The 27,259-nt window shown below is 42.9% G+C and overlaps 1 protein-coding gene across 1 annotated transcript; it reads left to right on the forward strand.

Annotated features, from left to right (window-relative positions):
- Window positions 1–7,467: 7,467 nt before the first annotated feature.
- Window positions 7,468–23,879, forward strand: LOC127192362 (uncharacterized protein C2orf78 homolog). The gene is made up of 4 exons (XM_051149654.1): window positions 7,468–7,867; window positions 20,590–21,348; window positions 21,991–22,225; window positions 22,256–23,879. The coding sequence occupies exons 1-4, from the start codon at window positions 7,468–7,470 to the stop codon at window positions 23,877–23,879; spliced, it is 3,018 nt and encodes a 1,005-aa protein (XP_051005611.1).
- The last annotated feature ends 3,380 nt before the right edge of the window (window positions 23,880–27,259 follow it).

The raw sequence follows: 27,259 nt of genomic DNA on the forward strand, positions 1-27,259 counted from the left end.
GTCAAACTAAAAGAAATGTACAAGACAATATCTTGCCGATGGGAAATTATAAGAGGGGCACATTGGCTTGGGGACCTGTAAACAATGCCAGCTGAATTCCCTTGGCCAGTTCAAAACTGATAGACCCACAGGAAAATGAGAACTAAGTATTAGTGATCTAATGCATGCTACTGAAGACAGTGTAGCCTTAAATCTGGCTTCAAATATGTCTCTTACCCTATTTCCACAGGTTAAATGTTAAAAATTAAATACTGGTGTTTTCGGTCTTTTGCCTGCAGCCACAGTAAGGATGATTCTGAGAAAAAGTGGGCTGACTTCTTCTGGTTTTAATGTGCATCCCAGTATTATAGATAGAGATTCTAAAAATAAAAATAAAAATAAAAATCATAACATGTGTAAAGAAAAAGATGAAAATTAATGCCGGGGATAGAATTGCTTAACTGTTTCCTTACAGTAAGAACAAAGCCCCTCCAGTAAAAAAGCACAAGGACACGTGTGTTCTGTCAAACAATAATGACCAAAGACTTAAATTAGTTATACAAGTAAATTATGTTAAAATAAAAGACCTAATGGACATAAGAGCTGATGTGTCAATTATGTCTCAAAGTCTTAGAACGCAATTTAGACACTTCAAAAGGATTATACCAAAATTATAAAAATTGGTAAATTATCTCAAATAAACAAAATGTGTGGTGACTTAAGTGTGTGACACCAGAAAGACAGACAGAAAAGCTGAGACCCTATGTGGCTGACATACCCATATATTTATGGGGAAAAAGACCTCTTACAACAATGGGGTACTCAGAATAATATTTCTACAATTATAAGGATAAACAATGTTAAAACTAGGGGTGCAATGATATATACTTCTGGTGAAGATATTAATACAAGTAATCAGAAATGACCACAAGCTATGCCCACATTCCAACCTCAAAACTTTTCAAGTTTAGAGTGTCCAAATTTATAAGAGGGGGCACTGCTGAAATACCAACAGCCTTGCCCTTAAAGTAGATTTCAAACAGACCTGTATGGCAAGAGCAGTGGCCCCTAACCAAGAAAGAGTTACAGGATCTTCACTGTTTACTAAAAAAACAACTAGAGGCTCAACACATGAAAAAATCTTCTTTGAACTGTTTTATTCCTGTCGTTCAACTATTTGTTTTGCTTTGCTTTATTTAAGAGGCTTATTATTTTCCTCCAATTGTTTGTGCTTTCCCATATTCTTTAAGTGATTTGTTCATTTTTTTTCATAAAGTTGTTTTCAAGGTCATTTTCTTGTGCTTCATCTGAGTTAGAATATTCAGGGCTTGCTGTATTAGGATATCTGGACACTAGTAGTGACGTATTTCCCAGGTTATTGTTGATTGTGTTTTTATCCTGGCATTTGAATATCTCAGTTTGGGGTGATTATAGGTCTAAAGGTCAGTTTCTTCCAAGTTTGTCTTTGTTAAATGGGTGTTTTGTTCTATGGCTTCTGTTTCCTCTCTGGTCTTCAGACTAGAATGGTGTGTGGTTGAGTAGAGGGTCTCAGGTTGAGTTGGTGCCTGGACTTCTAATGGCTGAATGGCCTGTGGTTAAGGAAGGTTATTCTGGCCAAGTTGTATGCCAGAGTTCTGGCATCTGGTGTGGTTTCTGGTCAAACTGGGGATTCTCTGAAGATGTTGCAAGGATGGTACATAGTGACATGGAGGGAATGGATGGTTGAGGGTGGGTTGGGAAGCATTTGAGAGATTGAGGGCAGTCCAAGAGAAATTAGCCTACCTGGGGTTCTGGGTACCATAGTGGCCTTTGGTGGAACAATGGGCTTCTACTGTAGGTGTGGGCTGGGACATAGTGATGAGTAGAGGTGAGGCAGTTGAGTGTAAGCTAAGCAGGTACTGTGGCAATGTTAGTGGTCCCTGGGCTTCTGGGAACTGGTGTGGTATGGAGAACTAGGGCGCTCTCTCCCTCTTTTTCATTATGTAATGTAAAATTATTCTGCTTTTCCCAGAAACATGATTCCTAGTTTTGTGTGTTAATTGTTTCATATCTCTAGAATGTTTCATCTTACTAATATCCATACTCTTCTTGATTTCAAGCTCTGATAATAGTGTTCTAGCTCTATCCATGCTTTGGCTTGGCTTTCCTCACAGATTTTAATTTTACTACTGAATCTTTCCCCTCATTCATTTCAAGGAATGTTTCCCCCAGTATTTCTAAATTTAGGGAGCTGAGTTTCACATTCAGTACTGTTTTCCATAAAATGTTACTGGAAGACATTATTAGGGGTTGAAGAGATGACTCAGTGGTTAAGAGCACTGACGGTTCTACCAAAGGTTCTGAGTTCAATTCCCAGCACCCACATGGTAGTTCACAACCATCTGTATTATGATCCAATGTTTACTTCTGTTGTACATGAAGACAGCATATTCATATATGTAAAGAAATAGATATCTTTAAAAAAAGAAGAAGTTATTGAGAGGGGACAAGATGGCAGTGTAGAGGAAGGACCATGTCTAGAGGGCAGAGCAGCAGAGGCTGGGAAACGGACTAAAGGTAATGAACCAAGAACACCAAGCTGTCCCCTCATTGCAGCTGGACAACCTCTGGTACATAAGGCAAAAACTTAGAATATCCTGTGCCCCTCCAAATACAGGAGAGAGTACGGAACTCCGGGAGAACAGAAGGACCACTGTGGGTGGCTGCTATGTGATGAGTGGCTGTGTTGTGCAGAAAACAGGTGAGCGAACAGGCTTCTATCCAAAACACAGTCTTTGGAACTTCTCAGAATTCCAAAGTATCCCACTGAGGATGGACTTTCCTTGTGGTTGGGAACCACAAGCTCCAAGCACCCTGCGCCCTTTAGAGTACTGGAGCAGGGTAGGCCTGCAGATGAACAAAGGATAAATACTGTGGAAGCAACACAAAATTCTGGCTTCTGAGCCACTGTTCTACTCTGTGGTTGATTTCTCTGAGGAGAACAAGTAGCCAGAAGAACCCTATGAAGTCACTGATCATTAAGTGGCAGAGCTTGGACAAATCCAGATCCAGGAGGACAGTGACTGCCAATCCAGTATATGAAGCAGCTGTTTTCCAAAGGTACTCACTCCCGTGACTGCCAGCTTAGAAATCCTACAACCTCTCAGCAGATGCCTAAAAGAAAGGGTAAGAAGACAAACAACAAAAACCAGGACAGCACGGCTTCACCAGAAAGCCCAGACATCAGTGGATACTCTAATGCAGATGAATCTCAAGAAATTGACATTAAAACTATGGATATACAGTTATTTGAGAATTATAAAGAGGAAATAAATAGATCCTCCCAGGAAATTCAGGATAATACAAAGAAACAAAAAGAGACTACCTACGAGAAACAAGAAACCACAATCAAGCAGGTGAAAGAAAGGAGTAAAGCAGTTCAAGACATGAAAACAGAACCAGCCACCATTAAAAGCTCAAATTGAGAAAACCCTTGACATGGAAAAATCAGAGAAGAAAGCAGGAATTGAACAGACGAGTATAAACAATGGAATCCAACATATGGAGGAGAGAATCTCAGGGGCCGAATATACAATAGAAGGAATTGGTGCATCTCTCAAAGAAAATAGTAAAACAGAAAATTTTGTGACACAAAACATCCAAGAAATCAAGGACACCATGAGAAGGCTTAACCTCAAGATTATAAGAGTAGATTAAAAAGAGGATGCAAAGTTCCAAGGACCAGAAAATGTTTTCAAGAAAAGCAAAGAAGAAAAGTTCCCCATACTAAGGAAAGCGATACCCTTGAACATACAAGAGGCCCACAGAAGACTAAATAGGCTAGACCAGAAAAGAAACAACCACCGCCACTTAATAATCAAAACACTAAATCTGCAGAACAAAGAAAAGATATTAAAAGCAGCAAAGGAAAAAGGCCATGTACATAAAAAGGTAGACCATCAGAATTACACCTGACTTCTCATGAGAGAACATGAAAGACAGAAGGGCCTAGGCTGAGGCCATCCATACACTAAGAGACCACAGATGCCAACCGAGAATACTATCTCCAGCAAAACTTAGAATCACCATAGATGTAGAAATCAAGATATTTCATGACAAAACCTGTGGAAGGAATATGTCTTGACCCAAGGTGAAAGTAAACTTAGTGGGCTTTGCCCATAGAAGGAATGTGAGTTGGTCCATCCTGAAAGCAGTCTTGGCAGGTTTTTTTTTTTTGAGACACCACAGGTAACCCACTGAGATAAACATTGTGATAGACTGAGAGGAGCCATGCTGAGTTTGGAATTAAGAAAAAGGCCAGAGACTCCATCAGGGCTATCGTATTGAAAAATGACCATTGATGGGAGGAGAGAACCGGAGATGAGACTGGGAGTGGTGGACAGATAGAAGGAGACAGAGAGATGAGAGGGGGAGGGAGGGAAGAAGGATGAGGGGAGGATTGCTACAATTAGGGAGAGGATATGCACACAGGCCCAGAGACACCTAGGGATTCATCCCGTGGAGCTGTCACCTGGAAGGTTTATTCTTGTCTTTTTTGTCAGGGGCCAAAGGTCTGTGGATAATTACCAGAGCCCAGCTCTTGGCCTGTGACCTTGAGAAACAGGATGCTGAGATAAGATCACCAGTTGGGTCACAGGAAGTTACTTGGGACACCTGGTGCCTCGGGACAGCCTGCAGTTAAACTGCCATGACAGCCTGCTCACATAGATCTCCTCATTTCCTCATTGCTTGCCCTTTATAAACCATTATATGAAAAATAAAGTTTGAGAGCTTGATCAGAACTCAGACTTGCTCTCCTTCTTCCTGTCTATGAGCAGAGCTCTCCAGCTGCAGCTGCCTTTTCACACAGGTCACTGCGAGAAACAACCACTCCGTGAGTGAAGACCCACACAATGATCGCCGCAGAGCCAATCATCTGTGAGATTGATCCATTGTGGTAAGATAAAGCAGCACATTCATGGGACAGGCATTAAGTAAGCATGAGCTTTTCTTACAGGAACTCAAACAGTCCCTCAAGACACGGGGAACTTGGGTAAAAAAGAATTTGGTTAAATTTTTTGACTTCATTGACGATATGTGTCCATGGTTTTCCCAAGAGGGCACGACTGATGAGAAGCGATAGGCAAGAGTAGGAGATTGCTTAAAAGATTTTTATAATTCTTTTGGTCCAGAGAAAGTACCTGTTCAAGTATTTTCCTATTGGAATTTAATTAATGATATTCTTAAGGTCAGGCATTTCCGGTCTGATGCGGCCAAATTGGTCTCTGAGGGAGAAAAATTCCTCAAGGAAGATCTTTGTGGTAGCTGAAAATCCCTCAGTTGAGTCCATTCCCCAGGCCTCCCGGGCCCCTTCTATTTGTGATTTGGTTACTATTCCCATGCCACTTTCAGAGGTTCCTGCTTCCAATCATCCCACTGAGTCCCTTTATCCCTCCACTGAGTCTTTAAGTCTTAGGTCTGGGACGGTCCCGATGACCACCTTTCACCACAAGAGGCTGCTGACCTTGAGGAAGCAGCTGTGAAAGACCATGATTCTGATTGGCCACTCCCAAGTCATCCTCTGTTTCACGACCACCGTCTTATTAATTCTGCCTCTCCCTCCTCCCTTTTTGTGTGCCTGCCTTGCACTTTGTCCCAGGATTGGAAGATTCTACTGAGCATACTAAGGCTAAACTTTGCCAAGAGGTTAAAATCCTCGAAGAGTTACTTCAAAAGAAAAGGGAACATTTGGCCCTGGTTAGAGAACTTCGGGCTCTGGATCTCAAACTAACCATTCCCCTTTCGGATGCTGGTGCTCTCATGACCAAATCTAAGAAAAACACCCCTAAGATCTTGCACTCCTTCTCCGTCTCTCACATTAGGGTTCGGGGCCCTGTCCGACCTTCCCCTGATGACACGCCATCATCATCCGAGCCTTTACTTGAGGGAGGGAAGACTGACCCAGATGGTGAGGATAATCCTGCCTCCGGAGGGACACCTCTGAGAACGAAGCTTCCGCTGACTCAGGCAGAGAAGGGGAAAAGATTGTTAGACAACAGTAGCACTGCCTTGGGTTTAAGCACATTAAGGAATTGAAAACTGCAGTGACGCTCTATGGCCCAGTTGTCCCTTTTACCCTGTCCATGATCGAAACCCTCAGTGACCGATGGCTCACACCCAGTGACTGGTACCTTTTGGCACGTGTCACCTTGTCTGGGGGTGGGGGCAGTGATTATATCCTCTGGAAATTAGAATTTACTGAGACTTGTAAGGAGGATGCACGCTGTAAGTCAACAGCTGGACCTTGCAAAAGTTACGAGGAAGTAAGCCTTATGACACCAATGAGAAACAAGCCAAACTTTCTCCTAGTCTTTTTTCACAAATACAAAATGTGGGAATTAAGGCATGGAAGTAGCTTCCTTCTGCAACCACTTCCCTGGCTAAAATAAGACAGGGCCTGGATGAGCCCTACAGCGATTTTATTAGCCGCCTCACTGGTGCGGTGGAAAGGCTTGTCGGCAAAGATGAAAATGAAAGTGAATTTATAAAACACCTTGCTTAAGAAAATGACAACCCTGCTTGCCAGGCAAGCTATATGGTCAGAACGTAGCGGCAAGGACATTTCTGATTACATCATATACTGTGCTGGAATAGGCTCGGCCCATTCTATCGCCCTCTCCATCGGAGTTGCCCTTAAGGATTTCATTCAGAATTCCCGCCCAAAAACTTGCTTTAACTATGAACAACCGGGAAACATTGCCAAAGAATGCAAGTTCCCTAAGGCTGAGTGTCTGCTCCCTTCATCCCTGTGTCCCTGATGCAAGAGAGGAACGCACTGGGCCTCAGAGTGTCGCTGTAAGATAGATATTCAGGGCAATCCCCTGCCCCCGAAACGGAAACTTCTTGAGGGGCCAGCCCTTGGTCCCGAACATGAGACAAACCTCTAGGGCTATCAGGTTTGTCCCCCAAACACCAACCCCTCAGATTTCGGAGTCACCTCTCTCCACCGAGCAACCGGTGGCAGCACAGGACTGGACCTCTGTTCTTCCACCAGCACACCTGAGATGGAAATTCAGGTTCTGCATATGGGTTTTTTTGGGGGGGCCCTGCCTCCTGGCACCTTTGGACTCCTTCTTGGTCGCACTAGCTCCACTCTCCAGGGATTACATTTTCCCCCAGAGAAATTGATAATGATTATACAGGAGAAATAAAAAATTTGGCCTCATCCTCTTCTGGGGACAACAAATTGCCCAGTTGCCACTGCTTCCCTTTACGCATCCTGAAATTGCTTTTGGGAATCCAGCGGTATCAATAATTTTGGTTCCTCGGATGCTTACTGGGTCCAAAGAATCACCCAAGATCGACCCCTCCTTAAATTAAAATTGGATGGAAAGTGCTTTGAAGGACTTGTGGATACTGGTACTGATACCACAGTAATTTCTGACAAGGATTGGCCTTCCTCCTGGCCCCCTCACGGCTTCCCTGACTCATCTCAAAGGTACTGGACAGATGTCTAATCCCCAACAGAGTTCCAAGGTCCTCACGTGGACAGATGAGGAAGGTAATTCCGGTATTGTTCAGCCTTACATTGTGCCTGGCCTGCCCGTTAACCTTTGGGGTCGGGATATCCTTGCCCAGTTGAATCTTATCATGTGTAGCTCAAATGAGATTGTTGCCAACCAAATGCTCAAACAGGGTTTCCGCCCTGGACAAGGGCTGGGTAAAAATTTACAAGGCATGAAAGAGCCCATCCAGGCGATTGAAAAATTTGACCGCTCGGGTTTAGGCATGAAAAATTTACCCCAATGGCTGTTGACATTCCTGTACCCCATGCAGACAAAGGACAAAATCACTTGGAAAATTGGTGAATGGCCATTAACTTCAGAAATTGGCTGCGGCTACAGCGTTAGTACAGGAACAACTTGCTGCAGGTCATGTTCAGTCTACCACCTCCCCTTGGAATACCCTTATTTTTGTTATTAAGAAAAATCTGGCAAATGGAGACTATCACAAGACTTAAGGGAAATTAACAAGACTATGCTTACTATGGGTGCCTTGCAGCCAGGATTGCCCACTCTTGTGGCCACCCCGGCTGGGTTTTATAAAATAGTAATAGATCTTAAAGATTGCTTTTTCACTTTCCCCCTTGCATCCTGAGGATAAAAAACACATTGCCTTCAGCTTGCCCATGATAAATTTTAAAGGGCCGATGCCCCGCTTTCAATGGAACGTTTTCCATCAGGGTATGGCCAATAGCCCAGCCCTGTGTCAGAGGTTTGTGGCCCAGGTCATTGATCCTTTTAGAGCACTTTGGCCTTCTCTCTATATATAATACACTATACGGATGGTATTCTCTTGGCGGGACCTGGTGGCTCCCAATTACTCCATTGTCAGATACATTCACAAAAATTAACAGATAATGGCCTCCAAATTGTACCAGATAAAATTCAATTAAAAGACCCCTATTTTTATTTGGGATTTGAGCTCCGCCATCAGAACATTACTACACAAAAAATCCAGTTGAAAACTAGCCATTTAAGAACTTTAAATGATTTCCAAAAGCTCCTGGGGGATATTGATTGGATCCGGCCCTATCTTAAGCTCACTACTGGAGAACTCAAACCCCTCTCTGAAATTCTCAAGGGGGATCCTAGTCCCTCCTCCTGTTGCTCCTTGACTCCTGCTGTGGCCCTACGGGTTGTGGAGACAGCTATTCAGAGACAGGAGCCACATCCATTTCCTATGATGATACTCTTCTTTTTGTTGTTTGTGCCACGTGTCATACCCCCACTGGAGTGTTCTGGCACCATAGTCCCCTTTTGTGGACTCATCTCCCTGCCTCTCCCACCAAAATCCTTCCCACTTATACTGCTCTGGTTGTTGAACTTATCCTTCTGGGGCGTGAACAAAGTCGAGCGTTTTTTGGTAAAGATCCTGACAAAATAATTTTGCCCTACTCCAGGGATCAGTTAGATTGGCTTATGCAAACTACCAATGATTGGTCGGACAATCAATAATCACTATCCTGCTAACAGACTTCTTCAATTTATAAAAACCCATCCCTTCATTTTTCCTAAAGTTACTTCCCTCCAGCTGCTGCAGGAAGCCTATTTAGTACTTACTGATGGCTCCTCTAATGGGATCGCTGCCTATACAAGAAATGGACAGACCACTTCACTAGCTCAAGTGACAACACATGCTGGGGAGGATATGGAGAATGGGGAACACTCCTCCGTGCTGGTGGGAGTGCAAACCTGTACAGCCACTTGTTGTTTACATGCCTAAAAACTGTCCCTTCATTGTACCAGTGTATGGGTCTTGCTTGATCTTTTGACAGTGTAGGACAGAAAGTCAACAATGACCTAGGACTTTTTGTCTTCAATTTCTCCCCACCAGCCTGAAAGGAACTTTCTGGGTCTGTGAAAGCCAGACAGCAAAAGAAAAGAAGCTTCCATTTCTGTGTTAAGATGCTATCTGAAAATTCTGCAAACAGAATATGTAGTGTCTCAGCAATAGTGTCTAGTTCTGCATGTAGCCAAAACCACTGGAAATAATCTTCAAAATCTATGAGGCTTACATATTGTTAATGACCAACAACACATAGGAAGATAACATTCCTCTAGAACAGTGATCTTATTTAAGAATCAGATAGCTTCTGGGAGTACCTTTCCAGCACCAGGGCACTGTCTTTCAAATGCCTCAACGGCTGATTTTACTATTCTTCTACATGCTGTTCCAAATCTATAAGGCACTCGGAAGGCACAGTTATACTGACCAATTAACAAAATACTTTGACACAGAATGGTCAGCATCTGTAATGGACTGATATTGTCCATCCTTAAAAGAGTTATTTGCTATCCAGAGTCACCCATCTAGCCAACATTAACAAAGCAAGCATGTAAAGAAACCCGTACCTGTATCAAATGACCCTCAGAAGGACAAGTTTGAGTATAAGAGAGTGATGGAAATATTAGCTTATGTAGGTTTTGGTCAGATAATTCACTGTGTGCGTCTTTAAGTTTAGATATTCTGACTGGCATGGGACCACTGTGAATTTCTCCATTACTGGGGAATTTAGCAATAGCAGCTCCAGATTTTTTTTTTTTTTTACCAGATCCTAGATGATGAAGAATGAGGCTCAGCACCTGCTTGAATTATCTATGTAGCTCTGATACAGCATGGCACTGTAGCTATAGATGCTAAAGTTCTTCTCTTGCCCATTTCCCCCTAAAACTGCAACACAGCACAAGTATTGCCACATTTGTCCTTCCATGACTGTGTTTGGCATCTTTTCCTAGAGAGGGATAAACAAAGGACTTATCATCATAAATAGGACACCAGGGATGGACTTCAGAAATAATTCCACGCAACTCCAACTTAAGGAGCTGGAAATGATAATAGGATTTCTTAAAGGAGTATAGTTAACAGGTTAATAGCAATAGAATGAATTGTTTACAGGCAGATGGTTAACCAAACAGTGATCATAACCATGACTGAAAACTCAGGAAAGCTAGGTCCTTGTGACCAGCATTACCTGAAGACAGTTGGACTGGTGTAGTGTGGAAAATGTCTCCCCAGCAATAATTTAGTAATTTATAAGCCAAGGGAGAATCCTTATACATCTTGCAGTTCATCTTTTCTGCACAAGTGAGTCCTGTCTACTTCTTTCTCACAAGTCTCCCTTATCCTCAAGAAAACAGTGTCTCGGAATGGAAGAAACTGTTAGTCCACACAAGGAACTGGTCTGTTTCCTTATCTTTCAATTTGTAGTATATTTCGTTCCTTTAGCCCTTTAAACACCAATGTGCATGCTGATTTGGGCCACTCAGAACTATCAAGGCTGACCATAGCCTACAATGACCATGTCACACCAAAAGATTAAAACAGCTACTAACTTCTGAAGGTACCCTGGTTACCGTTGAATGAACTCTTTCCCAAGACTTTCATGAACACAGGCTTAGCCACATCTGGGGACTGAATATCACATAACACCACAAAAACATTCTAATGTCAGGAGCTTCTCTCCATCCTTCTCCCATTCTCCAGTCCTTGATATTAATCAGAATCACAGAAAATGAAGCCTGTCAAACACGTAACACGAAAAAGGAACTTCCTGAGTAAGGTTACATCAAACATTACAGAGACAGAGCAAAAAATCTATCCTAACTACAAAAAGAAAAAAAAAAAAAAACACTTGCAAATAGTCAACTTGACACAACCTAGAGACATCCAGGAAATGGAAATGATAATATAGAAATTACTTCTATAATATTAGCCTAAGAGAATTTCTTTGGTAAATTACCATTATTAGTAATTGCTACGTGTCTTGTACACGTAGATAGTACTATACTTCGAAAGATTAGCCTGGCTGACATAAAATGGTAGCTGAGCAAGTCAAGGGAAGCATGCTAGTAAGCAACATTCCACTATGTTCTCTGCTTCAGTTCCTGCCTCATGGTCTTGTCTTGATCACATGCCTTGGCTTCCTGAGACAATGGCTGTAAAGTGTAGGATGAAAGACACTATTTTCTACCCCAACTTACTTTTGCTCAGTGCTTTATCACAGTCATGGATAAGCAACTTAGAACACACATGTAAGCAAATACATCATAGTAAGAGTGGCATCTTTAACTTATACAGTAACCTCAGGGAAAACATAGAATAATCTATTTAATCACATAAAAGACACCTACAGCTAACCTAGATTTGTATTCCAGCACAGAAACCATACATGATTGAAGGAAGAAACAGCACTTCCAATGATGATACAAACCACAGAAATCAATACCTACTAATACAGAACTTAACCAGAAGATGACTTGATATAAAGATGATCTATACATAGGGAGAGAGATGAATATACCTATAAGACCACAAGGAGGAATAAACTACAAGAGTAAAGAAGCAAATAAATGTTAGGGGACTGACAAACACTACCAAACTGACAGGAATTAACACTCATCCATCAATATGAAGTCAGAATGATAATGGTCTCAACTGTCTAGGACAAGCCACAGAAATAATTATGATATCAAAAAACAGGTTTTTTTCTGTCTGTCTCTCTGACTTTCTCTGCCTTCAGCTTCCCCTCCCCCGTGTGTGTGTGTGTGTGTGTGTGTGTGTGTGTGTGTGTGTGTGTGTGTGTGTGTGTTTAGCTTCCTCCTCACACAGTCCTGATGACCTTCTATTCTTCTTGCATCTATTCTTCAGGAGACAATGTGTTTCTGAAACTACTAAAACTAAAGCCTAAATGAACTTTCCTCCTTCATGGTCTCAGGAAGTGCATCACAGTATAGAAATGGTAACAATACAGCAGATGTCAGAAATGGATGATGTTCAGCCCTGAAACAATCTGGTGGCCTGAAGAACAACGGCATTCCAGGTGTCCTTTGATTACTGATATTGGCACAGCAGTGGTTTGTCCACCACTACTCAACATTGAACTATTTGCACGGAGAGATATTTCTCCTATGGTTGACATGAAAACTGCATGTGTGAGCAATTATCTCATGTGCACAAAGTCCAAAGTATATCTATAGAATGTTAAATGACAGAGAACAAGCTCCCTTGCTCAATTGTCATTTTAAAGTAAGGATTAATAAGCACTGTTATCAAGAATAGTGCTTTGTAAGACATATAGAATAAGGAAGATACAGAAACGCATAGAAAACCAGGCTATTATCTGTAATCTGTGAACCTACTAATGAGTGAAGAAAGGTGAGATATAACACAAAAAAATTAGGAAGGCCACAAGATGTCCCATATTTATGCAAAAATTCACCAAGCATTTACCAGTCAGTGAAAATATGCTGAGATGTAGAACTGGCGGTTTTAATTTTCTGTCCTCATTTAGTAGAAAACATTTTCACTGTGAGTAGAAATCACATTTTCCTTATCTATTCCTTTGTTGTTGGACACCAAAGTCTGGCAATAATGATGACAGTATTACAAACTACAGTGATGTGAAAATCGCTAATACATTTAACCCCATGAAACAGTATGGGTAGAACATGCCGTAGACCTGGTTTTGGTATTTAAGGGCATTCCATACTGAAATACAGAGAGGGTAGAATACTTCCTATACCCAGCACCACCTTATAATTGGTCCCTTAGTGAATTATACTTGAAAGTACCCTGCTTTCAGTTGATGCTCCATTTATTTTTTATTAATTAATTTAATTAATTAATTTTATAACACAGTCATAACATACCCTCTCTCCTCCCCTACCCTCCTTCTATGGACCTTCCCTTTCTTCTCAAAGAAGGGGAGATCTCCCATAGGTAACAATCCTGTTGTCACCATCCTGTTGGACTGGGCACATCATATTCTATTGAAACTAGACAAGATAGTTCAGTTAAGGGAAAGGTATTCAAAGGCAAGCAACAGTTAGAGACAGACCTTTCTCCTGCTATCAGAGGTTCCACATGAGGACCAAGTTGTACATCTACTACATATGTGTGTGTGGTGGGACTGGGTGGGTAGATCTGTCCCATGGATGCTCTCTGGTTGGTGGGTCAGTCTCTGTGAGCCCAGGGCCCAGGGTAATTGATTTTGTGTGTTTTCTTGTGGTGTCCTTAATCTCTCTCACTCTTTCAATCCTGCCTTTCCTTTTTTCATAAGATTCCCTGAGCTCTGCATAATGTTTGGATGTAGGTTTCTCCATTTGTTTTTAGTAGCTGCTGGGTGAAGGCATTCCGATGACTGTTATGCTAGCCTCCTGTCTGGAAGTATAGCAGAATATTAATAATAGTGTCAGTGGTGAGTTCTTTCTCATAGCATGCAACTCAAGTTGGGCCAGTCACTGGTTGGCTTTGTGTGTTGTGTATGGGTTGGTCTCCTGCACTCTCCACTAGACATTCCACCTGACTAAGGAAGTAGCCACTTCAGGCTCCATATCCCCTGCTGCTATGACTCAAAGCTAGGGTCACCATTACAGACTCCCGGGGGCCCTCTTCTGGCCCATAGATACCCTCCATCAGATTTCTGTTCTCTCTCCCATCCCTCCCCTCCTGATACCTGATCCTCACTTCTGTTCCCCTCACTGCCCCATCTTTCACTGTTTACTCCCTCCAACTATTTCAGATGTCTCATGTCTCATCCTTCAATTTCATTTACTTTAACGCTCTGTGGACATGCTGTCCAAAATCTATAAGGCACTTGGAGGATACAATGATACCATCCAGGAAACAAAACATTTTCTACAAAGGGTGACAAGGGGCTGTGAATGCCTATCATTGTCCCTTCATTCAGGGGGCATGTTTCCTGCAGAGTCACACACTAAGCAGATTTCCCTGGAAACGGCTGACAAGATTCAGTATAGCATGAAAAGGTCCCATCACTTGTATCTATGATTCCTCAGAAAAGTAGGATTCAGAATGCAGGTATGCATCGGATATGGTGCCTTAAGAATTAAGAAGGAGAGAGAGGAACACTCCTTCATTGCTGGTGGGAATGCAAACTAGTACAACCACTTTGGAAATCTTTCTCAGAAAAATGGGAATAGGGCTTCCTCAAGGCCCAGCTATTCCACTCCTTGGAATATACCCAGAAGATGCTCCACCACATAACAGGGGCATATGCTCAACCATGTTCAAAGCTGCCTTATTCATAATAGCCAGAACATGGAAACAGCCTAAGTGTCCCTCAGTAGAAGAATGGATAAAGAAACTGTGGTGGTACATTTACACTATGGAATACTACTCAGCTATTAAAAACAAGGAATTCCCGAAATTTGTGGACAAATGGATTGAACTAGAAATTATCATAATGAGTGAGTTCACCCAGAAGCAAAAAGAGTTAAATGGTATATACTCACTTGCATCGAGACACTAGTCCAAGGAGCACGTCCCATGAAAAACTTTACTTACCAGGAAAGTGGGTCAGAGGAGAGGACATCCTATTGAGACTTTACATGAGAGAAGCCTGGGAGAATGAGGAAATCCAGAGGGTCCTGGAAACCTACAAGAGGAACTTTATGACAGGCAGATCTGGGTCCTGGGGTCCTCCTCAAACTATGACACCAGCCAAGGAAAATATAGGCAGTAAACTTCGAACCCCTACCCAGACTAGCCGATGGACAGGACATTCTCCACCGCTGAGTGGAGAAGGAAATCTGACTTTTCACACAAACTCTGGTGTCCCATCACTGACCACGTCCCCTGGATGGGGAGGCCTGGTGGCACTCAGAGGAAGGATAGCAAGTTACCAAGAAGAGACTTGATACCATAAGAGCATATATGGGGGGGAGGTCCCCCTCAGTCATAGACATAGGGGAGGGGTGTAGGGGGGAAGCGGGAGGGAGGGAGGAATGGGAGAATACAAGAGATGGGCTAACAATTTAGATGTAATATGAATAAATTAATTTTAAAAAGAATTAAGAAGGTCTTTGTTTTCCAGAACAAATGCCATGTGTCTTTTTAACTCCTAGTTGCCAGACTCTAGTGGGTCTGTTGTGTGTCTTAGAACCACTTGATAGCTATGGCAGTATCATGCTAATCTCATCACAGTGACGCAAAGAAAAGAATATGGTCAGTGTCTGGATGTCCGTCTCAATCTAGGCATATCTTCAGAAGTTCCAGAACAACACTGTAAATACAGATGTCTCACTTTCTTTTCTTGCCCATATCTGGTCACTGAGAGGGCACATGATAGGTGATCAGTCTCCAACACAGCATACTTCTGCAAATGAACCAATGTATATAGCTTATTCAGAGGGTATTATTGAACACAAGATAGCATAAGCTTATTTTGCTCACATTTGTCCATTTGGTTCATATATGCCATCTATAAATCCTTGATTAAAAACTTGCAAAACTCACTAGTATAACAGGTGGTGGATGCCAGTCAATTTCCTTAAATTGTAGCTAGCACATGCGCTGTCTTTTGTGTCTGTCTCTAACCATGCCTCTTTGTCCTCTCCCTAATCATGGTTCCTTATGTGCCATGTTAAAAAGCACATTCTTACTGCAGAGTTTTGTCCATAATTATACAACATTAAATGATATGCATGGAAGAACTGTTCTACTGAGCCAGACATGCAACTGCCTGCTACAGCACTAGGTCATTGTCAAAGCTCCTGAGTGAAACCGCTAATACACAATGTGATTGTTGTAAGATAGCCTAAGTGACTCTATTGTCATTTGGAACAAAGGATAATAGACACTGTCATATTAGCTAGTGCTTTGTGCACAGAAAGACAAGAAATGTTTATGAATGTATACTAGACTCATATCATAATCCATAGTCTATGAAACTACCAGTGAGTGAAAGAAAAAGGAGATAAAAGACACAACAAAATTACAAAGGACAGAAGATTCTCTATATTTCTACAAAATGTCAAATATATTCCTATCTGTGAAGACATACTTAGAGATGGGCTGGTCTTTTTCTCACATATGAACCAAAATATCAACATCTTTTTTCATGTTACCCAGCACCCTGTACCTACAAATCTCTTCTTTCTTTCTCCAGGTATTCTACTTTCTATTTATCCTAGTCTTCTACCCAAGCATGGCAGAGAATGCTGGAAACCCAAAGTTCTACAGAGGCTGTTGCAAAAATAAAGATGCTATAATAACTGCCACACTTCACTCATTTGTGAACAAAAGTGAAGGCAGTCAGACTCGTGTCTCACAACCACTATTCTACACAAAGGGACACAGAGTCAAAAAGAGTGCCCATGTGTCTGAATACAGAGGGAAATCCACAGTGAGCTCCAGAACAATACGTGCTACAGGACAAACCCAGCTCAGGAACACAACAGGAGAGAAACCAGAAAGGATTCACAGAGTATGGGCAGGAGAAAAATAATAAATGAATGAAGGAGGGAATGCTTGCAGCCTCAACTTCTGCTCCTCTGCTGTTTGCTTCTAAATACAGAGTCCACTTTGACAAGCATTTGCATGATGAACAGAAGACCACTTCCAGAAGTTCACAGTGATATCACCCATGAGTGATCATGGGTCAAATGGTACAAGAATCAAAGCATACAAAGAAGGATGACAACAGAGGAGAAAAATGTGTGTCTAACCTAGGTAGCACAGATTTTAAAAAAAGATTCCTGGACAAGAAACCCAAAGAGAAGAGTATTGGAGTTCATCATCTGCTACAAGGTGCATTCCATACACTCAGCCCTGCCCTTCAACACAGTCACAGATGAGCCTTTTAATTTCATCCTTTTGTCATGGACAGATGCTGACAGCTCACAACTCAGATCAATTGAAATGATTTCTCAACTGAGTTGCCCCAACCTAGATGTCTGTCTCCTTGTCTGTATGTACAGTCTCCTTCTTGTCCGTATGTACAGTGTGTGCTGATGGGATATATTTTTGTTGGAATGTGACACATCACATGCATAGAACCACAGCTTCATCGAGGAGCACTGCTATGATCTCCTAGGCTAGAAGTCAAGGGAAGAAGGAATGCCATGCAGATTACCAACCTTCACCATCCCCACACCTCAGCCTTCATGGCTTCTGTTTATCTTCTAGCATCTTCTCCACCCAATCCTGTCTTTTAGCTCAGAATCTGACCTTCCCATTGGCTACTGCCTGATTTATGACATCATTCTTGCTCTCACCCTATCAGCATCTGGTAGAATTTTGGGGTTTCCATGGAGCTGCCTGTAAACAAATTGAATCATAGGTCACCTGTGACCAGTGACCAGTGGGCTCTGTCTGATACTGAAACAGAGGCTAGTTTGGTCAGCAGATTGCTCAAGGACTACCATTTACCCTGCTCCATTATAATTTGGATCACTGTTTTTCCTACTCACGCCCACCCTGACCATGTCAGGTAAGGAAAGAAACGTTAGAAAGTTTGTTTTCATCTTATCTTTCATTATATTTAGTATACATTTAAATAGAATACTAAGGAGGATACTTTTGATATAGAAATATCAAATTCAATGTCACACTTAGATTTGATTCTTACTAAGAATGTAATTCTGGAAGTTTACTCTCAACTGTTTCTTCATCCACCTCACCAAGATTACAATTCCACTATGCTCTGGACTCTGGACTCCTGAATCTTAAGAGGCAAGTGAACAAGGAATAAAATCTGACCCTTGTTTAGAGTGTTAAATACAACAGAAACAGGAAGGTAAACAGGGTATACAGGGACCTAGCACTTCATACCATGATTGTAATGGTCTTCCTCCACTACTTCTTCCCTGCTACTGTTGAGTGCCACTGTCAATGTGTCAGTCACACTAGGTATGGCAGTGCACTCGTCACCACATTACAGCTGCACATTGCACACGGCTTCATCACTGAACACAACATGTAAGGGCTGAATTAACGACGAGCAGATCACGTCTGCCCTGTGCGCCAGTGGCCTTGTCTTGACACAAACAAAATAAAAAATATAGAAAGAGGTAAAGAGAGTGACTGCCAGGTCTTAGAGTCCTTGGTATGTCTTGGATAAAGAGAAGGTGGGAAAGACTAAGAGGGAACTAGAGTCTGAGAAGGCAGTTATTGTAGGGAAAGAAATTTTGAGGCTGTTATATGAAAGACAAACCAACAGGGACCTGAAGGCATATCAAAGTATAAATATAAGGGGGCACAAAATATGGAAATAAGTCAGAATTGCAAGGGCGACTCTAAAGGAAAACACAGATAGTTTGGGACCCTTTCAAATCAAAAGGCTTAAAGCATTGTTATTTCCTAAGTGTTGTTTAGGTACCCACACTGTTGAGAGTTGTCTGGGTACAGCTTCCCTGTCATCTACAGAAGACACTCTCCCACTCTGGTCCCTGGCTCTTACAATTTATCCATTTTCTCTTGTATAAAGTTCCCCGAGTCTTCAATGCCTGGTTATGCTGGGTATTGTCACTGTGGCTGGGTACCCCACAGTCAGTTCTTCTCTTCTCAGCACACACTGACACAGGTGGGGGAATCCTCAGAAGGCTTCCCTCTAGAAGAGTTATGGTCAATTAACAGTAACATAGAGAGAATCAAATTATTCTAGGATGAACCCTCTCATAGGTTAGCAGATCACAAAGTCAACCTTAAGTACCTGAAAACCCCAAGAAATGTTATCATGAGGCTATATTCATAAAATTACAAACAAATATGTGTTTAATAGTTATACTTAAATGAAGAGGTCATGAAGTATAGAAACAATAGATGATGTGCATGAAGAGATAGAATGCGCAAGTATTCATATACAAAAGCATTGATATATCACTTTTAAATAACAAAAATGCTCATAGTAAAGAACAGCTTTATGGTGCTTGCAGACACCTATGATAACAGTAATCTAGAGGCAGGAGGCCAGTCTCTGTTACTTTAAAGCCAGTCTGAACTACATTGAGAGACTTATCTCCTTTTTAATTTTTTTTATTATTTAATTAATTTATTCAGATTACATCTCAGTTGTTATCCTCTCACTGGTATCAACCTGTTCCTCTCTCCCTCTCACTTTTACCCTATTCCCTATCCCCAAAGCTATTGACCGAAGTGGACTTTATCCCCCATTATATGGTCATAGGCTATCTATCAAGTCTCATCTTGGTAGTCTGCATATTCTTTCTCTGAGTGCCACCATGCCTCCCCACAACAGGTAAGTGGTCAAATGTGGGGCACCATAGTTCATGTCAGAGTCAGTCCACACTCTCCACATAACTGTGGAGAATGTTCTATCCATTGCCCAGATCTGAGTAGGGGTTCAATGTTTACTGCATGTATTCTCCTTGGTTGGTGCAGTAGGTTGAGCATATCCCCCTGGGTCCAGATCTGCCCATCATGATGTTCTTCTTGTAGGTTTCTATGACCCTCTGGATCCTACTATTTTCCCATTCTCCCATACTTCTCTCATCTAGGATCCCAATAGGATATCCTACATCTATCCCATTCTCAGGGTAAGTGAAGACATTCATGAGACATCCCTTTTGGGATAGTGTCCAATTATAAGTGAGTATATATCATATAAGCAACTTAACAACACATCTGGAAGACCTAGAAAAAAAGAAACAGAAACACCCAAGAAGAGTAGACATCTGAAAATAATCAAACTCTTGGTTGAAATCAATAAAGTAGAAACAAAGAGACAATTCAAAAAATCAACAAAACCAGGGGCTGGTTCATTGAGAAAATCAACAAAACAGACAAACCATTAGCCAAACTAATGAAAAGGCAGAGAGATACTATCCAAATTAATAAAATTAGAATTAAAAAGAGAGACATAACAAAAGTCACTTGAAAAATACAAAGATTCATAAGATCCTACTTCAAAGGCACATATGTCACAAAATTTGAAAATCTAAGGGAAACAAATAATTTTTGAGACCTGTCTCTTTACATAGAATAAGAACTGCATAGGACTGGGGCAAAGTCATGAGAAGCTGTCTAAGATTCTCACAACTCTAGACACTTCTTTTCCAGGATGATGAAGTATCACAGCAGTTTTAAGAGCAGGACAAGGCAGGGCAAAGTAGGACAGTGTCTAGATTGTAGCAAAGGTTGAACCAAATCAAATAGGGATTCCATGCCCACCCAGGAAAAAGAGGCAGGTGAGGGAACATCAGTCTTAGACTCTCCAAAAGAGTACAAACTGGAGATAGCACTCCACTCCACAGGAAGATAGGAAGTGTCAGTCTCATCATTTTCCCACTGTCTTCTTGCTTCCTACAGAAAATTTCCAAAGCTCAGCTTTCTTTGGGACTGAAAGTTCTCTGCAGCCTTCTCTACCTGTACTGAGCAACCCCACACCCTCAGCAGCAAGGGTGTGCAACTTCTCCAGGGTCTCCACCTCAGCTGGGAGTTCAGCCTGGCTCCTGCCATCAGCCTCCAGCACTTCTCTGCAGCCTCTTATGGGCAGTACCTACCTTTACCAACATGCTGGCACGACTATGCTGACAGTGCTGACTGACCAGGGCCAGATCTCCACCTCCGCGCTGTCCTATCCAGGTTCTCTCAAGTGGGATCTAACAGGAAGCACAGGTGGGAGGGCCACTTCACTCCAGGACTTCACTGTGACTATCAGTGACCCGGACACCACACTCTCCTCACTGTCTGTGACAGCAGAGCGTGATAAAATTTTAGATCCCAATGTGATAGTCCCTTTCTATCCAACACTGTCTAACAACTTTGACCATGCCACACCACTGCAGATGCCAAATCAAGGATACACCCTGGCACCTTCTTACCAGGAAGGCAGCCAGGTCTATTATTATGACCACAATGGCCTTTGTCCTTTGGTTCCTGGAAAACGGGGACAGGGCCTGCACACCTACAGCTCTCTGTGCTACCCTGAGAGTCAGACGTCAGCCCAGCAACCAGAAATGGTGATGGTGCTAAAAGAGATTCAGCCAAAGAATGTGCAAACTCCACTTTCCACCTCTGCCTTCTATTCTGCACCAGCTCAAGCGATGACAGATACCAGTCTTCAAGGTAAGTAAAAAGCCAGGAGAGGAAGGAATGGTATTAGCACTCTAAGGAGACTCAGCACTAGCATTCAGTAGTGGGGACTCATCACAGAAGGAGAATGTGAGTCTTGACAGGTTATTCCAGCTCTAGTTTCCATCACCATCATCAGACTCTATAATGAGAGACAACGCAGAGCTATAGTACGTGGCATCCATCCTGCATAAGTGATGGCCACAGAGCTCACCACAGCCACACATGTCACTACCAAAGATAATCAGTCTCATGCACTAACTGCCCTAAAATGAAAGAAGTTGTACAGTCAGGGAAGTTCTAGAATGTTATGGACCAGACAACCTGGTAAACAACAAATTCCCAAGGGAATGAGACTCACTGTATGAAAGACAAAGGGAAAGGCACACGAGGAGCACACATGCAGGGAGTTCTGTACAAAAACATGAGAGAAAACATGACATGGCATAGTCACCAGAAACTGAACAGTCACCATCTGTCTGTGAACAGAGGTGCTACCATTGCTGCCCAAGCAGAACACATAGGGATGCCATCTAGACAGCTAAAATCACCTGAGTGCTGTGATGCTTCCAAAAAAAGGGGCTGAGGAAGCATCTCACTTACCAGGTACTGACTTCTTTCTTGACTTTTTTTCAGTGGTGGAAATGGAAGCATTCCTGGGATTGCCACCTTCTGGCCATACACACAGTCTGAGGCAGAGCCCAGAACTGTGCAACACCCACACCCAGGTTTCCGAAATGAAGACAACGCCTGTGGATGAGGACAGGTCCTTAACAGACCCCATCCACAGCCCTTCAGATTTCCTGGCCTTGCCTCCAGCTCGAAGCCTGGAACAAACAGAGAATAAAAACTTGGATGAGACTAAAGCTGAGTTTCAAATGCCTCTGGATACCCATAAAAGCACAAAAGAAAACGAAGACACATCACTCCTCTCTTTAGCAAACCCTGACATGCAGCAGCTTCTAGACTGCACTGATTCTGTGAGCTTAAGGCAGAAGCCTGTTTCTGACAATGTCAGTATGGAGGGTAACATCATTGGACCAGAAGAGCAAAGGGCCTTGGACAATGTGATGATGTCCACTATCGACTTTGCAGATATCAAAACATTGGTGGCAGATATTCACCTTCCACAATTATTCAACACCTTCACAGACCTAGAACAATTCCAAGATCCCACAGCAACCAAATCCAAAGTCTCCACAGTTCCCTGCAGGGATCAGGCCCAGGACATCCCTAGAGTTATTAGTGGACCATCAGAGCAGGTGAGGAGGAAAGACCATGAAGCCTCTGAGCTGCTTGATGGAACTCCTCAGGCAAAAATACAGCACAGGGACCTGATGGAGGGAGAAGAGTTTGTGGGCAGTGCTGGAGTCATTGACAAGGCTATTGACAACAGGGCCAAGCACTTGGAAGGCAAAGATCAGAAAGTGGAACCCAAGCCCAGCAGAGCTAGAACACAGGAGCAAGATAACACCAAGTGGACCAGAGAAAATACCTCGAAGAAGACAGAGGAGCTTAAGCAGTCAAGGAAAAAAGTGAAGACAGAAGAGCAACCCACCATCCCCAAGACCAAAAGGAAGAGGAATCCTCCTGAGCTCAGCCATAACAGCTTTAAAAAGCCTCGAACCCACCTCGGCATGCACATGCTGGAGTCTGTGCAGGTCTTTCACCCTTTGGGCAAGAAGAGTGAGAAGAAAACTAGCACGTGCTCCTCCCAGGCCCTCAGAATCTCCAGCAGCAACAAAGATCCCAGGACAGGCCCAGCCACAACAGCATTGCTGGATACGCCACGTGAGGGCCACGGCCCTGACAAAACCATAGGCAATGCCCAGAGAGCAGAAATAGGTGCTCACAAGGAGTTTCTGACCTCATCCCAGTATGAGCTGCCCCCACCTGGGAAGGTCAAATTAGTACCCCTGCCTTTTCCCACCCTGGACAAGCTTCAAGCCAGACCTGTATCTAGAAAACCCCTCTCCCTGACATCACACCGGCCCACTGCAGCTCACTCTGCAAGGCCTCATTCCCACTTAGCTCAGCCAACTCCAGTCATGCCAGCCCAACCATCTCTTGCCAGCACATCTTCAATGGCCTCTGTCAAGCCAGTTCTGCCCATTTCCACCAGTGTCTCACAACCTAATGTACCCAACTCCAACCAGTCTAGCACTGTGCCTCAGTCTGCTGCATCAAGGCCTCCACCCGAAAGAGCATCGTCTCACACTTCACTCCAGAGGGAGCTTGTTTCTGCTGCCAGGAAGAAGGCACCATCACCTGGCAAACTTCAAACCCAGTATCTGCTGCAAGACTTTAGCCGGCAACCTATTCCATGGAGGAAAGTTGACATTCCAGGGCCAGTTATCTCACAGCCCATCACAAATGAGCAGAGGCCAGAGAGGGAGGCCATGAAGAGGAGGGCTCAACAGGAGCGAGAGAATGCTGTCAAGTACCCCTCCTCTAGGAAACTGCAGCTTTTCCTTCAGAGGGAAAGGGATATGGAAATTTCTCAATATTATGGCTATGCAATGTAAGAGCAGGCCAGATGTTTGTAACAAGTTGTTTACCAGTATGGATAAGGATGAATAGAGACATCAATAGCAATGGATACATTGAATGTATAGAGACATAGGTATATATGTAAGTATGTAGATGAATATTGACTTTTGTGTTTACATAAACAGATCTATTTTCTATAATATTTGTAAATATTTGAATACAGTAAAACTGACAAAAAAATTTAGTCAGTTCTTTAATCCATCGTATATTTAAAAGATAAAAGCCTTTTTATTTTCTCATAACTTAGATGTTATTATCGTTAATTTAGTTTTACAAAGCAATGTATGTACATAAATATAGCAATTACTATGCACACAATTCATCAACATTTATAGTGTTAAGAAAATTATTCTCTTTCACCCTCATTTTCATTGTACTAGTCACTGAACACAGTATATTTACTAACATTATACTTTAAACTGAACACATTTAGGTTGAGACCACAGTTCATTCCATTTGAAACTTCTCACATCAGCCCTTAATCATTATTTGGGAACAGAGCTCTTCCCACTATTTCATGAGATGAAATATATAATTTTATGTATATATAATCTAGTACCAAGATATGAGAAAAAAAACCTATTAAGATGACTTTCTCTTAGATGGGTTTAATTAGATTAATATGTTTGTCTCAAGTTGCACCCATTTTATAATAAACCCACTTAATATTTTATTTAATGTGTGTGACTCTTCTGTATATGTTCCTTGGCAACACACGTGTGCAGTGAACACTCAGGGCAATGGGGACATCAGAACTCTGGTTTTGGAATGAAGAAAGATTGAAATCCACCATGAAGGTGTTAGGAACTCAGCCTGGGACTATGAAAGAACAGCAAGTGTTCTCATCCTGCTCAGTCATCTCACCAGGCCTGAGTGGAATCCAGATTTCTGTACGTAACTTCATTACTTTGTGGCTGTAAATATTTTGCTCTATATGTACATCACATTTTCCTCATCCATGACAAGGCTGTTGGACATTAAGCTTGGTTCCCTAATGTACGACATCCAGAGCTGCAGTCAACACTGATGGCCAAGTACTTCTCCAATATGCTGAGGTTTTTGGATGGTAAAATTGCACCATATGAAACACAGGCGGCGGGACCCAACAGAGACAGCTAACGTGGGAATACAGCTCACTGGCCATCCGGGGCCCAACCTAACACCAATCACAGCGGACTGAGCCTCCAAACAGCGGCAGTGAGAAATCATCTTGAACTGCTTCCACAGACCTATCGGGAGACGTGGGTCTTGCCTAGAGCAATAGCTGAACTTCTTAGCCCTGCGGGAAGACCTGGTTCCATGGGCTTCCACCAGAGCTCTGCAACCCTATTGTTCCTACCCAGCCGCAAGGCACTGGTCCTGCGCTCCCCGCTCCCCGAACAATAGAGTCCAGCTAGGGATCCTGGCCCATGCAAGGCAGGCACTCTCACATTATCGGGAGACGAGACGTGGATGGGTCATGTTTGCAGTGTGTAATTGCTGACCTAGAGTGCGAGTGGACCATCATAGCCCGGTAGGAAGATCTGGTTCCGCGGGCGACCGCCAGAGCTCTGCAACCCTAGTCTTACTAACCGCCCAGCTGCAAGGCACTGGCCCTGCATCCCCTGCTCCCCGAATGAGAGAGCTCAGCTGAGCTGGCCCTGCGCTCCCTACTCCCCAAACGAGAGAGCCCAGCTGGAGATCCTGGCCCGAGCAAGGCAGGCACTCTCACATTATCAGGAGATGAGACGTGGGTGGGTCATGTTTGCAGTGTCTTATTGCTGACCTAGAGTGTGAGTGGACCATCATAGCACAGCAGGAAGATCTGGTTCCGCGGGCGACTGCCAGAGCTCTGCAACCCTAGTCTTACTAACCGCTCAGCTGCAAGGCACTGGCCCTGAGCTCCCTGCTCCCCGAAGGAGAGACCCCAGCTGAGCTGGCCCTGCGCTCCCTGCTCCCCAAACGAGAGAGTCCAGCTGCGGATCCTGGCCCAAGCAAGGCAGGCACTCTGACTTTATCGGGAGACGAAAAGAGGGTCTTGCTTGCAGTGTCTAATTGCTGACCAAGAGCGACCTTGGTCCCTCCAGGCATATAGTACTGGGAGAGGTTGGGAACTGCTACAGGGTATAGAGGCAGAGCTAAAAGACAGCTACACCCCCAGAAGATCTGATCTACCTGAGGTCTTGACTACAAAGCCACAGGAAGGACAGGCAGCTGGGATCAACCTACTCATCCAGAACGTTTGTGTGCAGACCTTATTCTAGGTCCCAAGACTGCTGATCTGAATTACAGCAGTAAAATCCAAACAGATATCTACTTTGGCTGGCTCAGCCTGGAGCCCAGGGTGCAGAGGAAAATCACCAGGAGTGAAACTGGATCACTTACCTGTTCCACAGAAATACGCCCTGATCCCCACAGGCAAGAGCACCTGACCTATAATCAGTCATCAATTAACCACTCTCAACCAGCGAAGGTCACTACAAAATACCTTCCAACATCAGAGCCATCAAAATGACAAGAGGACAGCGAAAGAATGCTATCAAAAACCAAAACAGTTTGGCATCTCTGGATCCCAACATTCCCAATGAAAACGACCTAGAGAACCTAACAGCAATGGATAGGCAAGAAAATGACCTCAAGTCCTTAGTAAAGAAGATGATAATGGAAGAAACAAATAAAATCTGTAAACAAATGCAGGAGGAGGCAAATAAGAGGGCTGAAGAGTTAAAAGAGTCATATAAAGAGGCACTTGAAGAATTTCAGAAAAATATAAATAACCAGATAAAGGAAATCATTAAAACAGTCCAACATGAAGATAAAAATGGAAGCCATGATGCAGGAACACACAGAAGAAAAACGTGATCAAGAGGCTTCAAAGAAGAAAGCAAGCATCTCAGAGGTGGCCTTATCTAACAGATTGCAAGAAATGGAAGACCGAATATCGGGACTTGAAGATACAATCACAGAACTGGAAACAGCCATTCAGGGAAATGTTAAATCTGAAAAATTCCTGACACAGACCATAAAAGAATTAAAAGACAACATGAAAAGACGAAACTTAAGAATAATTGGGATAGAGGAAAGGGATGATAGCCGACTCCACAGCCCAGAACATATCTTTAATCAAATAATGGAAGAAAATTTCCCCAATTTGAAGAAGGAGATGCATATGAGCATACAAGAGGCCTACAGAACACCAAATAGAATAGACCTGAAAAGAAAATCTTCCCGCCACATAATAATAACAACACAAAATATACAGAACAAGGAAAAAATATTGAAAGCGGCAAGAGAAGAAGGCCGAGTAACATATGAAGGCAAACCTATCAGAATTACTCCTGACTTCTCAGCAGAGACCATGAAAGCCAGAAGGGCC

The sequence above is a fragment of the Acomys russatus genome, chromosome 7 (genome assembly GCF_903995435.1).
Source record: "Acomys russatus chromosome 7, mAcoRus1.1, whole genome shotgun sequence".
NCBI classification, from domain to species: Eukaryota; Metazoa; Chordata; class Mammalia; order Rodentia; family Muridae; genus Acomys; species Acomys russatus.

Bases quoted from the DNA above. Each gene is read 5' to 3' on its own strand.
- LOC127192362 (XM_051149654.1), top strand. From the start codon at position 7,468: ATGTCTAATCCCCAACAGAGTTCCAAGGTCCTCACGTGGACAGATGAG. The intron at 7,868-20,589 runs GTACAGGAACAA...TGCTTCCTACAG, and splicing joins TGGCTGCGGCTACAGCGTTA to AAAATTTCCAAAGCTCAGCT. The intron at 22,226-22,255 runs GTTTCAAATGCC...TACCCATAAAAG, and splicing joins TTGGATGAGACTAAAGCTGA to CACAAAAGAAAACGAAGACA.